Raw genomic sequence first — 16,527 nt, forward strand, 5'->3', positions numbered from 1 at the left:
TAAAATAGGCCAGTGTGTGTAGAAGAGTAGAATCCATCAGCAGAGCTTTCTGTGAGCTACCATGGTTTTACTGCTGTGTGAAAGATGGGCGAGGCTCTGCTTGTTGGATGCGCTGTGTTTTTTCCTAAAGCAATGTTTCAGAGTTCAGTCAGACTGCAGTTTGGATCGGATCCGAAAAACGATAAATATATGAGTTTGCTGTTCAAAAGGAGAGTCAGACAGATTAAAGATCTAATCTAATCTAATCTATCTAATATTGGGCATTGTTAGATCACCTTCATTACAGCGCAGGAAAATGCAGCGACATCAGTGAGGAGATTCAATTACAGTAGAGCATCAGGTCTCAGGCATCAGGCAGCGTCTTCCTCACCATTAGGTGAAGAGGAGCTTTTATTAGAGCTTCAGACGTCTGCTTCTGCTGTAGAACTCCAGCTCTGCCTGAGGGAGCTTATCTAGAACCGAGTGTGTCTCACCAAACCCCAGTCTGAATTTGAACAGTCAGTGGAACTCACCTCACCTTATATAAAAGTGTGTGTTTCGTCTACGTGTGTAATCTCAAAGCCTGTAAATCAGAACAGTTCAACACACCCAAACTGCAGATGGCTTCCAGCAGATACTACCAATCCAAACACGGGTTAAACACTTGCAGCTCCATAAATCATGAGTGGAGAGAAGAGCATGTCGGAGGGTGATGCAAACAAAAAGGGAGGGAATTTCATGTTCGATTGCCTCCAGTTGTGTAACTCCACCTCTACGTGTCACCATGCCACCTCTCATGGAACTCCCTCCTACCTCAACATCTCAGGCCTTTAAAAGCAGTTGGGGATGCAGGCTGGTTAGTCATTATCTCCGCTTCGCCGGTGCATGGTGCGCTCTGCTCAGAGCACTGAAGCTCCCGAGGCTATCGCTTACAGGAACACGCAGCTGGAAGACATGCCTTCCCTTCACGACATGCTGACGCTTCTGCTCACCATACAGCTCAACCTGTACAGCTGCTACTCCTTAGGCCCTCAAGCCGGACTCAGGAAGAACCCTGGCTCCTCGGGGGTCATGAAGGGCCACGTAGCCGTGCCTCCGTCGAGGGAGGAGAGCACAGCCATGCTGGCGTTGGGAGAGCCATGTGGGGTTTACACTCTGGCGTGTGGAAGGGGCCTTCGCTGCATGCCTCCAGAAGGGGACCAGAGTCCTCTTCAGGCGCTGCTTCAAGGCAGAGGGGTCTGCAGGACCATCAAGAGCAGCATGGAGCCCACCCCAGCAAAAGGTAAGCAGGAGAATTGCCTGTGTTCAGAAATTATTAAAATAATTTTCAAGTCATTGTAAGTAATTATGACATCAAATGGGAGCTTCAGCACTAAAGGCCGAGACCAATGTTCTTAGAAAAAAAATAAATCAGAACCTGGTGATCTGTGTTCTATTTATGACCCAGTCAAATTATTAGAAAATGTAGAAAAGCTGTAAGATGTTCATTATGAAATCTAAATTACAAGTAATTTACAAGACTAATAATTAATTATTCATTAATTAAACAGTTGTTTTTATTACGTAACTCAAATTGAGGACACTGGAGTTCTCTTAGTTCAGTCAAAAGTTCTCCTGAATCACGTCTCAGCTTTCCACCCAGTTTCCTCACCAGCTGCAACTCCATCACAGGGGTTCACCAGGCTGCAGCATCACTAAGGAGCAAATGCATGGGTGCTGAACGCTTAGACAGTCACTCCACTTGGAAGCTCCTGACTTTGCTTAAATGTCTGGATCGAAAACTGTTACAGCAGGGATTTGCTGTAACTGTTCTGACGTACTTATTTTAGTTCGATTCATTTAATCATTTAATTTCATTTTGAATTTAAGGTGAAGCTTTTCAAAGTATTATTAGTATTATATATATTAGTATAGAACCTAACTCATTTTTTATAATGTATAAATATTACAACATAGAATAGTATAATCTATTATCAACATATTGGAACCTAATAACCAATATTGGTAAATATTTCAGACCCACATATAAGCTTATACCTGGCCAGAACTGTTACTGGTGATTGGTTAGTGGTGATTGATCCTGGTCATTTGTCCAAGCTTTAAGATTTTCATTGTCCTTTTCAGAGGATAATTGGCTGAAACTGGTTTTGTGGATGTTCTGGCTCGCGAGATGTGAGGTCTGGATCAAAGAATTGAAAATACAGCCTGAATTTAACCTCATAGTTATAAATGAGTGTAAACTTACCTCTTCAGTATGAGTGAATTATACATTTTACTCAATCCAGCACATGTGAAGTATGAGATAAATGAAATGTATTTCAATTTCAATACCAAATTATATGGATATTAATTATGATATTTATTATAAATGAGATTTTAATCTAGTTTCTAGTTTATTAGTTTCAGCTGCTCTCAGCTGATCTGAGTGTTCTCCAAAATGAACCATGTTTCTGTTCTGCTTTCAGAGTCCCGGCCTCCGTTTAGCGAGAACACGGAAAAGGTAAGAGTTCGAATTCGGTCGAATGGTGCAGTTCATCCATTAGACAAGAGGTCTAAAACTCTGGTTCTTCAAGGGTTCTTTAGTAAAGCTGGGTTGTACATATTAAGCCTGTTTAAGCAGTTCTTCATGTACAAAGACCTGGTTAAAGAACATTTTTACATTGTTCCATATACCAGCAAAAAGGATTCCACTATGAGTCAAATAACCCTTAGTACTGTCTAGAACTATTTTGCTAAGTGAGTACCTCTGAGTGGAAAAGGTTACGTATTACCAAAAACCTTTCTACAGTCCTACAGAACCCAGCTTAGTGGTACCTGAATAAGTTCTTTGTAAAACCGTCTGTTGTATGTAAGCACAACAGATAACACCACTACCTACCATTGAGTTACAACACCATGTAGGAGACCAGGGTTCGAATACCAGTCTGGGTGACTATGCTGCGCTACACCAATAAGAGTCCTTGGGTGAGACTCCCAACACTACAGTGGCCCACCTCTGTAATACGAGTCACCTTGTAAGTCGCTCTGGAGAAGAGCATCAGCTAAATGCCGTAAACGTAAATATAATATAAATATAATCCTCCATCGTATAGAATAACACTTTAGCCATTAAAAAATATGCAAACTTTAAACACTCAAACATTTATTTAAGTTGCCATGGTTCTATTTGAGCACTGCTTTACTAAAGAACCCTTGAAGAACTCTCTTTTGGTTAAAAAAGGTAGCACAGATGAACCACTTTTGGACCATAAAGAGCCACGTTTACAAAAGAGAGAACCTTTTAAAGTGTAAGAGACCTAATTTAAGGGCTCTTCCTAGAACCTTTACATTAATTGGAGGTTCCTTAAACTTTAAAAGGCCTCTGACAAGTGTCAATTACAAACACTGCTGTCAAATGAACCGTTCCCCTCTGAGGAAATCAAAAGTGGAACCACAGGCCAATGGCTTCACTCCAGAAATGTGGTTTTGGCAGCTTTATACTTAAGAGTGCAATTTCACACTCTCAAAAAGGGTTCCTTAAGAGTTCTTTAAGGGTTCTTTAGCGAAAACGATGGTTCTGTATAGAGCTATGACAATTCTAAGAAGCATCTGAAGACCTAAATGGTTCTTTGCCTGTTTAAACTATAAAAACGATCAGGGTTCCACTATTGCGACCAGTCAAAGAACCCGTTTCAGGACTGTATAGAAATTCAGGACTGACCGTACTCCCTCTCCCTCCCTCCCTCTTTCTGAAGGGCCCTTGCCGCAAACTGCTGAACACTGTGCTCCAGGGAATCGACCTCACAGCTATCCAGCTAGACCAGGACATCTACATCCCCAACTGTGACCGGCAGGGCTTCTTCAGGAGGAAACAGGTCAGGATTCAGCAACACTGTCAGAGTCGTGATGTTTCGTCGTTTTTCAGTCACAGAACATCAACCCAGACAAACAAAGCTGCAGCTGCTGAAGATTTTATGATAAAGGGGCCAACAGTGGTGGTCCGAAAATATACATTTCTCTAAAGCTTATTGCTCATTAATTATGCGAGAGAAAAAAAAGACTTCTAGATGTTCAGGTCCCTCATTGACATCCTCATTGTGAGCCTTGGGTTCTAGATTTTTGGATCACAGTCTAACATCATGATTGGGTTCTGTGTTGGCTCAGTGATGAGAGACCATTGGATGATGACTCACAAGGTTGTGGGTTAAATACCCTGATCAGCTAAGCTGCCACTGCCGGCCTCCTGAGCAAAGCCAAATTTATACACATGCAGTTTAAACAGGGGTGCTCTAACTTTTGCACCATAGCTCAGAGTTGTCTACACTCCTTTCCTAGAACTGATCACTGACACACAACTCTGGGTAAACTCTCTCTCTCTCTCTCCCATCCTTGTCACAGTGCCGGTCATCGCGGGGCATGCAGCGTGGTCAGTGCTGGTGTGTGGACGAGAAGGGCAGCAAAACTCCCTCCCGGCACAGAGAGGACGGGTCTGTGGCCTGCAGCAGCGCCTGAGGACTACAGGGCAGCCAGGACTAAGGACTTTCATGTAAAGATGATGAGACGGGTGTCTTTCTTGCAACATGTTGAACCAGATAGTAAGCCTGTGTTTCTTTAACGGTCCTATGACGCCCCCTAGTGGGTTCAGCAGACTTCAATAAGTGTACATGTTCACATTTTTTAGGGGAGGCATGTTAATAAGCCATTTCTTAGAGACGATTTCAACTGATCAGTTCAGATCATTCATTTAGGAGTGGAGAAAGACCATAGAAATGGTACTTAATATTTATATATAATATAATATAATAATAATAACCCTGGCCCATGTATGCAGTTTTGGACTGGAGGTGTGGTTTCGCTCAGTCCGAGGTTACAGGGCCTCTGAATACTGCTCTACAGTTTAAAATATGGCTGACAACCTCCTCTCACAGGCGTAAAATTAGGCCTACGCGATGTTTGATGTATATGTACATATATTTAATGCATTCTATATAATACACTGACTTTTATACGCACTATTATTCTCGGTTTTACAGATGACAGAAGCTTTGTATAGCCTATTTTCATAAAATATGTATTCCTAAATTAAAATCAAGACATTTATTTATTGATCTTTCCTTTTTTACACGTTTGACATTGTTATTTATCTTTTCTAAAATCGAAATCGCAGCTTTGGGGGATGGAATAAGTGCTAAAAAGGAACTACAGTCTGTGATGTCCAATAATTGATGGTCCAGCTCCTCTTGTGTGAAAATATTCATGGTGATGTCACTATTTTTATGTTTAATTCTGACGTAAATGTCAATAAAGCGCTGTAATGAAAGATGCTGAGAAGACTGGTGGTGTTTCCTGTAATGTGTTACTCGTGTTAGACACTATAATGAGTATATACACAACATACTGTAATAACACAGAACATCCAAATGTAACCAGACTCCCATTCCACTTATAATCTCCATAGAAAAGCATTGACCAGTAGTACGGGCTGCTCTGCAGAAGCTGAGAGCACTTGACCTCAAGGTCACCAGGCTAGTACCTCCATCAAGTACCTTTGGGATGAGTTGTGGTGGTAAAACGTCACCCAGCATCAGTGTCTGACCTCATCTCATTCTCACAGCAATGTTTCAGCATATTTCTTTCCTCGAAAGCCCAATCCTGAGCGTGAGCTAGAGGGCTATAAAGCCTCCCAGTGTTGGGTTGTGACCTGTGGGGAGAGAGAGAGAGAGAGAGAGATAGAGAGAGAGAGAGAGAGACAGAGAGAGAGAGAGAGAGAGAGAGTCACATGTAAGTCAAATGACCCACAGTATTTTCTCAAAATGTAAACATGGACCCAGTTAATGGATGAGAACTTCTTAGAACCACATATATAGTTCTATTATGTTGTTCTAGATCTTGCAGTTTCATATTTTTATGTTTCCAGAGATTCTTCAGCTTGAACTTTCTCTAAAGTCATGAACTAGATTACTGGAATTGCTCTGGATAGCTGAGAACTGAGCTAACTAAGCCAATTTTTAGCCACATGAATATAAGGTGCTCTTTGGAAAACCACGCCCACCCAACCTCCACACACCTGTTACCCAGGTCCTGCCATTTAACACACGAGTCCGTTCAGTCTCAGAGGAACCACACAAAGAGCACAAACACGGATTATCCCAGAGAGCTTTGAGAATGCCAATACTTCTGCTCCACCAAGCTGCTAATCTCCACTGACTGGGTCAACACTGCAGGGAATGGCTTCTCCCAGTAAGTCTGCTGGTGCCTCGAACCCTTCATTCAAGCTTTCAAGAACGAAGAGCAAGAAGAAGCACTTTGTCCAGCAGAAGGTGGAGGTCCTACGGGCCAGCGATCCAGTCCTGAGCGTCTTTATGTGGGGGATAAATCACACGGTAAGCCCAGAAACTGTACTATAGTGAAAGTATGGTACTGTATCTCAATCTAACTCAATTAAAGAGCTGAAACTGTACTATAGTGAAAGTATGGTACTGTACCCCAATCTAACTCAATTAAAGAGCTGAAACTGTACTATAGTGAACGTATGGTACTGTATCCCAATCTAACTCAATTAAAGAGCTGAAACTGTACTATAGTGAAAGTATGGTACTGTATCTCAATCTAACTCAATTAAAGAGCTGAAACTGTACTATAGTGAAAGTATGGTACTGTATCTCAATCTAACTCAATTAAAGAGCTGAAACTGTACTATAGTGAAAGTATGGTACTGTATCCCAATCTAACTCAATTAAAGAGCTGAAACTGTACTATAGTGAAAGTATGATACTGTACCCCAATCTAACTCAATTAAAGAGCTGAAACTGTACTATAGTGAAAGTATGGTACTGTATCTCAATCTAACTCAATTAAAGAGCTGAAACTGTACTATAGTGAAAGTATGGTACTGTACCCCAATCTAACTCAATTAAAGAGCTAAAACTGTACTATAGTGAAAGTATGGTACTGTATCATAATCTAACTCAATTAAAGAGCTGAAACTGTACTATAGTGAAAGTATGGTACTGTACCCCAATCTAACTCAATTAAAAGAGCTGAAACTGTACTATAGTGAAAGTATGGTACTGTGTCCCAATCTAACTCAATTAAAGAGCTGAAACTGTACTATAGTGAAAGTATGGTACTGTGTCCCAATCTAACTCAATTAAAGAGCTGAAACTGTACTATAGTGAAAGTATGGTACTGTATCTCAATCTAACTCAATTAAAAGAGCTGAAACTGTACTATAGTGAAAGTATGGTACCGTATCTCAATCTAACTCAATTAAAAGAGTGTATTTGAAGCTGTTCTATGTCTTTACAGGTTAATGACCTCTCTCAGGTGCCAGTCCCTGTTATGCTGCTTCCAGATGATTTCAAAGCCAGCTGCAAGATCAAGGTCAACAATCACCTGTTTAACAAGTATGACCTATTGACAATAATTATACAATAATCACTTTTAATGACATATCTTTAGTTAGCATAGCTTTCACTGAAATGTAGTTTAAAATGACAGTAAATTAATCACTATTAGTCAATAGCTGTAAAAATACACCTGTATTCTTTACAATCACAATAAGTAGTTGTAATTAAACAAAACAGAAACTGTTTGTAGTTTTACTGTAATTAAAAAAGACTGTGATACTAATACGACCCAGCAGATTTACAGCAGATGCTCAAAAATATTTACCTGTAGCATTATCATGAGAAAATAAATTTAAAGGCCTAATCGACAACAAAGAACCACGGTGAGCTAGTCTGTTTGTTATTAGTAGTAATTACTGTGAAAGGTTGGGGTTAATTGTTATGAAATTCTATCGATAATTACCAGAATATCAACATTTCTGTCATAAAAATGATTGACGTTTATTTTCCCGCCGAGGGCAGAATCTACTTAAAGAGGAGTTTCTCTTACAGGTAACTAAAGCAACCAGAGCAACAAAGCACAGAGCAGCTTTACCTGAACTCACCCTATTCAAATACACAGCCCCATCCTGCAGATTCAAATACATACCAGAGAGACGTCTGAAGCTCTAATAAAAGCTCCTCACAGAAAGTTCTTCACCTAATGGTGATGAAGATGCTGCCTGATGCCTGAGACACGGTTCTACCAGAGTTCTGAGAAGAGCTCGGCTCTAGAACTTGCTTTTAAAATCAGATCATTAAAATGGTGGAGGGATACATGCTGCAGGGTGTAGTGCGGCTACAGAAAGTAGTCCCTAAAGAAAACTGGATTAGTTTTCTATTTTACCTTCATCATCATCATCATCATCATCGTCATTCCATATAAAACTCAATAATAAGACTCGTGTAGCTGCACTGGTGGGTTTGAATAGGAGATAAATTATGGGCTGTATCTGTGTTGTTGTAGTCATGGCGACAGACGCCTGCTTCCATTCACCTCCACTGTAGAGAGATCAGAGTGGGTCAGTTTCTCTACAGTGAAGCTCAGTTTCACACTGAACCCCCAACTCTGACTGAGTGTGTTTATAACGCAGATGTGAATGAAATGAAATGAAATGAAATGGAATGAAATGAAATGAAATAAGATGAAATGAAATGAAATAAGATGAAGTGGTTTATAGGTGAAGAACAGTTCAGGCCTTCTGTGTAATTCTCTTCTCTCTCAGCGCAGAAAATAAGAGCGATGGTTGAAGCTTGTTTACGTGCCTGAGAGAAACGCTGCACAAAGAGCCTTTCTGTAGCTCATAATCTGGCCTGGTATTCTGATCCTTACTGAGGGAGTTTTAGGCTCTGAGTGATTCAGCCTGAACCTTTACTTATTCTACTACCGTTCTACTACCGTCCAGTCAGGTGGTTCAAATGCAGTCAGTATACCTGAGGAGATGTGTGTGTGTGTGTGTGTGTGTGTATATATATATATATATATATATATATGCTTAAGTAGGTGTTAGTTATTGGTTTATTAAATCTGTGGTGAATATTGCAGTATAATTACACTACTTGATGTTTCTAATAAGCTCTGGGTGGGTTCCTAATCAGTAATTAACTGTTGTTGACCTTTAATTAACCCCTCACACTCTGGGCTTAGTGCTCAGTCATTAATCAGAAAGGGAAAGTCCAGCCAAGAATCAAATGCACACATTTACACATCTTCCCTCCCTCACTCAAAATATACTCCATTAGCCGAGACGTGGTCAGTGTCTGAAGCCTGGGTCTTTAGTTTTGCACTGGAGCTACGAGGCTGATGTAGCTAACAGGTAATGGAAGCTTACTGGTTACTAGTTACTAGCTAGTTACTAGCTTACTAGTTAGCATGCTGCTAACTGCTAATTGGTGGGATATAAATGATCTCACACGTCACCTCAAACTACATGGAGTAATCTCTAATAACTACAACAACAACAACAATAACAACAGTAACAATAATAGTAATAGTTATTATTATTATTATTATTATTATTATTATTAATATTAAAGCAGTTTTCATACATAAAAGTGCAGCTCATAGTAAAATTAAATAACATCAGTGTAAACAATGTACTTTGAACTAATAGAAAAAAGAAAGATGTTTTAAAACAATAAAAAAACAGAATTACAATAAAAACAAAATATTTAGAACAAAAACAATAAAGTAAATAAATATTTTAAATAAATACAGGAATAATAACAGAGAATGTTGTGATGTCAGCGTCTGTAAAGATTGGACTGGCCTATGTCCTGTTTGTGTTTATAGGCAGGAGTGCAGAGATACAGTCAGAAGGCCAGCCCCCCCGTTCACTCTGTGATTTAACGCTCTCTCTGTTTCTGAACAGGGAAAACTTTCCTGGACACTTTAAGTTTAAAGAGTACTGCCCACAGGTGTTCCGCAACCTCCGCGAGAGATTCGGGATTGAGGACCACGACTACCAGGTAGGAGCTGTGAGGGTCCGAGGGTCAGACCGAAAGCTTTAGGACCTTCTTCAGGATTTCAAACGATGCTTTCAGTCGTGTGCAGGTGTCGTAAACAGGGTCATCAGTGAGGGCCTGAATGGGCTTGTTGCCCATTAATTATTAATTATTAATATTAGTGTCAGTTTTAGTGGAATAAATGAACAGTGGAATAAAGACAAAGGCCACGCCCCTTTGTCGAGGTCACCTGTGCAGGTGTAGCTCTCAGGAAAAGCATCCTCTCTGCTATTTGCATTAGTGTTTGCATAAAGCCAATCCCAGTCTGCACCGTCTGACTCCCAGTCTGAAGGGAAGTGGAAGTGTAAGTGATGGTATGGACGCACATCTAAACTGGACATCAGTCGACCGTTTTAGCTGTAGACCAGTATAGTGTATGCTATTTCAGTTTGCTGGACTAGCTGGATGACCAACTATCAGCATGACCAATGTAATTAAGCTGGGCATACTGGTTAACTAGCTTGGTCAGTTTAACCTGGTCAGTCTGGTCATACTGGTAGACCAGTTTGGTCAAGCTGTTTGACTGTTTTGAAAAGGTCCATCATGCAACACACTAAAGCAACACCTGGACAATGGTTGACCAGTTGAGCTTTTGATAAAAGGTTTGGTCAATACTGGTCTTACTGGTAGACTATTTTGGACAGATGCTGGTAGACCAGCTAAACCTGTCAAATTTAAACGAGAGCTTAACCAGCTTAACCAGTTGCAACACCCAGTAGGCCCAGATGTTTAGTCCAACATCTCCATCTACTGGTGATGTGTTGCTAAGCTCCTGAGCTTTATTCCAATTTCCTGTTTTCCTGTTTCTAATTTCTATTTCCCCCTTTTAGGTCTCTTTAGCCCGCAGCCCCCCCATCAAGGACGGTAATAACATGGACGAGAGGCTGCTGACCTCCTACGACCGCACGCTAATCATCAAGCAGATCTCCAGTGAAGAGGTGGAGGACATGCATCACATCCTGTCTGAGTATCACCAGGTGTGTTCAGCGTTCAACCGCTAACATCCTGCTGTTCATGTCCAGTTAGCTGTACAGTATCCAACTTGTCCAAAAGTATGTGGACACAAGGGAAATCGAGGGTATTAGTTGGGAGTCGGTCCCTCTTTGCTGCACTAACAGCCTCTAATCTTCTAGTAAGGCTTTGTCTAGAAACAGATGTTGGAACATTGCTGTGAGGAGGATGTGATTGCATTCAGCTCCATGAGAGCATCAGTGAGAGCAGATACTGATGTTGGATGATTAGTTCTGCCACTCCAACCAATCCCGAACGTGCTGGATCACTCCAAAGGACCCCACAGGCCAGTGCTGGGGGGCTTTATACCCCTTTAGCCCACGCTCGGCATTGGGCATGGTGGCCTTAGAGTGGACGACCTTAGAGTGTCCTGTTCTATTGATGAGGGCTTCTTTATTTATTTAATTTCCCCCAGTTTTCCTCCCATATAATGATCCTGACAGTGTGTCAAGGCCAGGTGTGCTCTCTCTGGCTCTGCTGATGGCGGGCAGCATCACCCGGGATTCAAACCGGGTCAATTTAGTGATCCTCGGGTCATAGCGGCAGCTACTTAGCCTTGGCTGGACCACTCCAGCTGGAGTCCTGGGCAGTGCTCTTCTTTTGAGAAGCTGTATGTGAGCAGTCTGCTGAGTAGAAGGGGGTGCTGTGGCCAGATTTTGCAGATTTAGCCACAACCCCGGCCTATACTCTCACCCCAGCGGAGCACCCCGGCCTGTGCAGACTACAGTATTCAGTGTCCTGTGTTTCTGCTTTTCAGCACATCGTGACGTGCCACGGCATCACCCTGCTCCCCCAGTTCCTCGGTATGTATCGAGTTACCGTGGATAATGAGGACACATACCTCACTGTCACCAGGAACATGTTCAGTCACAGGCTGATCATCCACAGGAAGTACGACCTGAAGGTAATGCTCGGCGTTTCACGTCCAGTAGTTTTCCATGTAACGGTGGGGCATTCAGCAGGAATACTGCATACCACCACTGAGAAACCCCACACTCTAAACACTGAGGGTTCTGGATAGCACTAGATATGGGTTCATTAAGTCATAGTGATGATAGTGTAACCCTTTTGGGGTTTTTCCTTGTACTTGATGAACCATTTAAATGAGTGAAACCATTCAGATCATTTAAACGATTCTTTTATTCGTCCTAGTTCTCTATAGAACCCATGAAAACCCGTTTTTTGAGTGTAGCCTCTAAAAAAACTTATTAAGTAGTAAGAAGGCTTCTTTGGGTGCTTTATAGAACCATTTTTAAAGAGTTCTAGACAGAACTCTCTACATTTAGACATTTGCCTTTTGTAAAGAACAATTTAAGGACCATGGGTTTAGACTCTAAGTAAAAAATATTCTAAATAATCATAATGAGTCATATTGATAGTAGAACCCTTTGAAACGGTTCTAGAAATAACCACATACACTATATTCAAGGAACCACTGAACCAAGAAAAGAATGATTCAGACAATCAGATGATTCTTTTCCTTGAATAGAACCATTGCCTTTTCTGAAGAACCCTTGAAGAACCTTTTTAATACTGTAGACTTTAAGCAAAAAGGGTTCTTTAACTGTAACATTTGCTATGAAATGAGAGAGTGTTGCACACGTGCTTCATCTGAAGAAAGGCCTTCTGTCGTTTTAGGGTTCTCTGGTGTCTCGTGAAGCGAGTGATAAAGAGAAGGTAGGATTCGTTTAGTACTGTTCTGTGTGTGTGGGGGGGGGGGTTCTAAAGCACATGCTCTGAAGGTTCTGTGGTGGGATCTAATATTGGGATTTATGGTTTTTACCCAAAAAGCCAGTAAACACGCCCTCTAGAACCATTCTACCTCTACCTATAAGATAAGGTTAGGGTTGGGATTGGACCCACCACCCTGAGAGCGGGAGCGGCTCTCTGGACTGGGGTCACGTCCATATTTGATTGGCCGGGGAACGCTCTTCTTCAGTCTTAGCTTAGCATGTGCATTTGTGTCTAACTGCCATCTAGTGGTAATTCCGCGTCAGTGAAATGTCAGTATGCTCAGCTGATCGGGTAGCCATGTGGACCCCCATGGTGGTGAGATCAGGCTGTAGTTAGTGAGGCTGTGAAATACAGGCAGGTTTGTGCTGCAACACCATCACTGGTCAGATCTTCTCAGCCAATAAGAATACACCCCCCCCCCCCCCTTACAGGTGAAGGAACTCCCCACCTTTAAGGACATGGACTTCAGGAACAACATGCAACGACTTTACCTGAGTGATGAGGAGAAGGAGAAGCTGATGGAGAAGCTGAACAGAGACATAGAGGTGAGTGCATTGACAAGACAAAACATTAGGATCAGTCCCAGATGAAGGGAACAGTGGAGATGGTGGTGTAACAGTGCTGCATGTGAAGGTGTGGGTTCTCTGTTAGACGGTACCTGAACAGTGGGTTCTAGTGGTCGGCATGTTGGATGTGGAGAAAGGGGCAGCAGGAAGACCGGAGGCTCCCGGTCAGCAGGGGTGAGTACCTACTGAAGGTTGTCGGAGGAGTGACAGACCACCCACATCCACAGGCATCCAAAACTCAAGTCTGAGGTCTGGGTGGATCCGACAAAAGTTCTACTGCGGCACAAGAACAGTAGGAGGAGCCTGGCAGGAGGAGTGGGTCACAATACACAGTACAGCGCCCCCTGCTGTGTATGGGGCTGCATTGACTGCAGACTGGTCAAAGTGCCTGTGCAGCCCACTGCTGGAACAGGGTTCCGTGCGGTACTGAAAAGAGGTCCTTGAGTTGTAAAGATAGTGGAACCCTTTTTCGGTCCTAATTTGACCCCACTGTCACATTCAAATGGTCCTTTTAGTTGAAAAGGTTCTGTATATTCTAAAGAACCCTTGTTCTGTATAGGGTTCTATTAAAAAGGGTTCTGTATGGTACTGAATGAGGGTTATTTCACTGTCAAATGTGTGGAATTCGTTATTGCTGTACACAAAGCATATTCATAGTGGTCATAATGTTTTGGCTCATTGTGAACTCGGGTTCTCCTGGCCGATCTGGGTCTGAAAGTGGTCAGAGAGAGGTTATGTAAGAACTTGGCTCGCTCGCACTCTACACAAGAGATCCTACTTTTGTGATTCCTCAGCGTCGACTTTTGACACCTGTAGATCCTGTTCAAACAACAGCAGGAAAAGTGCACAAATGAAGGAAGACCTACGTAAAAAGCACTTAACTCCAGTCTGACACTTTTCTACTCCGACTATCCTGTTTAGAGCCTTTCGGGTTCTTCTTTAGAGACTATGTGAGATCATGAATAAGCTCCCCTTCTGCATCAGCTCCACCTCAAACCAGCAGCTTCAGGATCATGCTGATGCTCCACAGACTGACTGGAACAGGGAGAACTAACAGGGCGTCTCCGTCATTCCCACTCCGGGCCGGAGCGCTGCTGCTGCTACTGCACTATGGAGGTTTGGTGGTGGAGCTGCAGGAGGAGAACCTCTCTCCAGAACTGCTGTGTAACGCTGCAGAACCCATAGAGTCATATTAGTGTAAAACCCTGTAGTGTTACTCTACCACCTCCGCCCACATGCTGCTCCACCTTCAGATCAAGCTTGTGTGTGTGTGTGTGTGTGTGTGTGTGTGTGTGTGTGTGTTTTGGGGCTCCCGCAGTTCCTGGTACGCTTAAAGATCATGGACTACAGCCTGCTGTTAGGGATCCATGACCTGGAGAGGGCAGAGCGAGAGGAAGAGGAGGAGTTCGGAGACTCGCCATGCGAGGAGGAAGATGAGTCGGAGAACGGCGTCTCGGCCGGTTCTCCAGCTGTGGGCTCTCTCAGCACCTCACCTGAGGGAATCGCTGGCTACCTGAGCACCAACAAGGCCTTCGGTCCAGGAGAGTTTGACCCCTGTGTGGACGTCTACGCCATCCAGAGTGCAGCTGGTGAGTATGGAGTAACAAATATCAGCAGATTAGTACCTTGTATCTCCAGCATGGTACATCATCAAGGGTCACAGCGGGAAAGCAACCCACTGATGCCACAGCCATCCGTCAGTGACTGGGAGCACCAGATATCATAACTGTCCTCTCTCTCTCTCTCTCTCTCTCTCTCTCTCTCTGGGTGGGTAGGATGTTCCTCTCTCTCCCACCATCGCTCAGTGGGCAGTGCTAGCCAGGGTGTGTGCCCATATTCTACCCAGTTATATTCATAGATATGCCAAAGTGCACTGCTGTTAGCTTGATGCTAATGAACATTCAAATCCCCATTACAAGGCTAACAGAAATTAGCATTATCTTAGTGAGGCTAGTACATAAAAAATGACAGTGTAGGAGTTCACATTTTGGCTCTATCTGTATTTGTGAGAGGGGTTGGACCAAGAATCTGGAACGTCTGGAGGCCCCTGAGGACCCTGAGGGCCACTGGGAACCAGAACGTATAGATTTTTTCTTTTAATTGTCGTTATTTTTGTTCCTTCATTACAGCTGAGACTGACAGCTCTTGTTGTTCACCTCACTCCAGGTGCTCCACAAAGACAGGTGTATTATATGGGTCTGATCAACATTCTGACGCATTATGACACCAAGAAGAAAGCAGCTCACGCAGCAAAGACAGTCAAACATGGGGTGAGGAGCTCAGCTGTGAGTGACGACACCTCAGCATTACCGTACGTGAATCACCTGTTGTTCTCCTGATGTTCTGATGTTGTCTCTCCAGTCTGGTGCAGAGATCTCCACTGTACACCCTGAGCAGTACGCCAAGAGGTTCCTGGAGTTCATCACAAACATCATCGCCTACTGAAGGATTCTGAGCAACTCGGTCTGCAGTTACAAAAATACAATCAATAAACTAAATGAGTAAAACTGATATTCACTTAAATGACACTGTTCATGTAAACGATGTGTTCTGGTAACTTAATCCGTCCAGTAGAGTTTCACCTGCTACACACTTTATGTATATATATATATAATATATATATAAAACTAATATATAATAATATGTAACTAAATATATTAACTGACTATAATAACTATATATAATAAATAACTACATTTGGCAAAATCTGTTATTGCAACTTTTAATAATTTTGAATAAACACAAATATTATACATTTGAAACTCCTGAAAATCTGTTTAACTGTTATTTGTTTAAATTGTTATTTAAACTGGAATTTGACATTTAACTGAATTTGAATGTTGACCTTAAATTAAATTAAATCTATTATTGTACCTTTCGTTTTGACTTAAATGTGATTGAAATCTGAAATCTGAAATTTTGTTACAACTTGAATTCTGCATATTATATTCTGTCATTTCTATTAAGCACTATGTAACTTTTAATTGACATTTATAAATTGCACTTTTAATGTTTTTTGTTTAAAAAATGTTTAATTCAGAATTTTTATTTAAATGTCACTAAATCTATTATTGTTATGTTAATTATAACTAAAATAAAATTATGAACTGTTATTATGAACTGTTCAAACTTTTGCTACAACTTTTAATTTAACAATTTTTACTTTTAATTTGCCAAATTTTCCTATTGTAACTATTATACCTATATTCTGACTTTAACAGTTTTACTAAATCTGAAATTGTAATTATTATACCTCTGACAAACAATCTGACTAAATTTAATATTGTAACTTTTGTTTTGACTTTAAATATTAGGTTTAAATTGTGTTAAATGTTTTTACAACTTTTTTCTGCATTCTGCATATT

General features: G+C 41.7%; 2 protein-coding genes across 2 annotated transcripts; both read left to right on the plus strand.

The window, feature by feature from the left end:
- The first annotated feature begins 933 nt into the window (after nt 1-933).
- On the plus strand, nt 934-4,613 carry igfbp6a (insulin-like growth factor binding protein 6a). Its single transcript, XM_072666159.1, has 4 exons — nt 934-1,261; nt 2,445-2,479; nt 3,714-3,833; nt 4,357-4,613. Exons 1-4 carry the CDS (start codon nt 934-936, stop codon nt 4,468-4,470), a joined length of 597 nt encoding a protein of 198 aa, XP_072522260.1. The 3' UTR covers nt 4,471-4,613.
- A 1,535-nt stretch (nt 4,614-6,148) lies between these two features.
- Nucleotides 6,149-15,922, plus strand: pip4k2cb (phosphatidylinositol-5-phosphate 4-kinase, type II, gamma b). Its single transcript, XM_072665856.1, has 10 exons — nt 6,149-6,341; nt 7,267-7,364; nt 9,719-9,815; nt 10,682-10,828; nt 11,620-11,766; nt 12,501-12,539; nt 13,028-13,141; nt 14,481-14,751; nt 15,329-15,432; nt 15,524-15,922. The coding sequence occupies exons 1-10, from the start codon at nt 6,186-6,188 to the stop codon at nt 15,605-15,607; spliced, it is 1,257 nt and encodes a 418-aa protein (XP_072521957.1). The 5' UTR covers nt 6,149-6,185; the 3' UTR covers nt 15,608-15,922.
- Nucleotides 15,923-16,527: the final 605 nt, after the last annotated feature.

Source organism: Salminus brasiliensis, chromosome 21 (genome assembly GCF_030463535.1).
Source record: "Salminus brasiliensis chromosome 21, fSalBra1.hap2, whole genome shotgun sequence".
Lineage (NCBI taxonomy): Eukaryota > Metazoa > Chordata > Actinopteri > Characiformes > Bryconidae > Salminus > Salminus brasiliensis.

Coding starts and splice junctions, on each gene's coding strand:
- igfbp6a (XM_072666159.1), top strand. CDS start 934: ATGCCTTCCCTTCACGACATGCTGACGCTTCTGCTCACCATACAGCTC. Junction 1,262..2,444: donor GGAGCCCACCCCAGCAAAAG/GTAAGCAGGAGA, acceptor TTCTGCTTTCAG/AGTCCCGGCCTCCGTTTAGC. Junction 3,834..4,356: donor GCTTCTTCAGGAGGAAACAG/GTCAGGATTCAG, acceptor TCCTTGTCACAG/TGCCGGTCATCGCGGGGCAT.
- pip4k2cb (XM_072665856.1), top strand. CDS start 6,186: ATGGCTTCTCCCAGTAAGTCTGCTGGTGCCTCGAACCCTTCATTCAAG. Junction 9,816..10,681: donor TTGAGGACCACGACTACCAG/GTAGGAGCTGTG, acceptor TCCCCCTTTTAG/GTCTCTTTAGCCCGCAGCCC. Junction 15,433..15,523: donor CAAAGACAGTCAAACATGGG/GTGAGGAGCTCA, acceptor TTGTCTCTCCAG/TCTGGTGCAGAGATCTCCAC.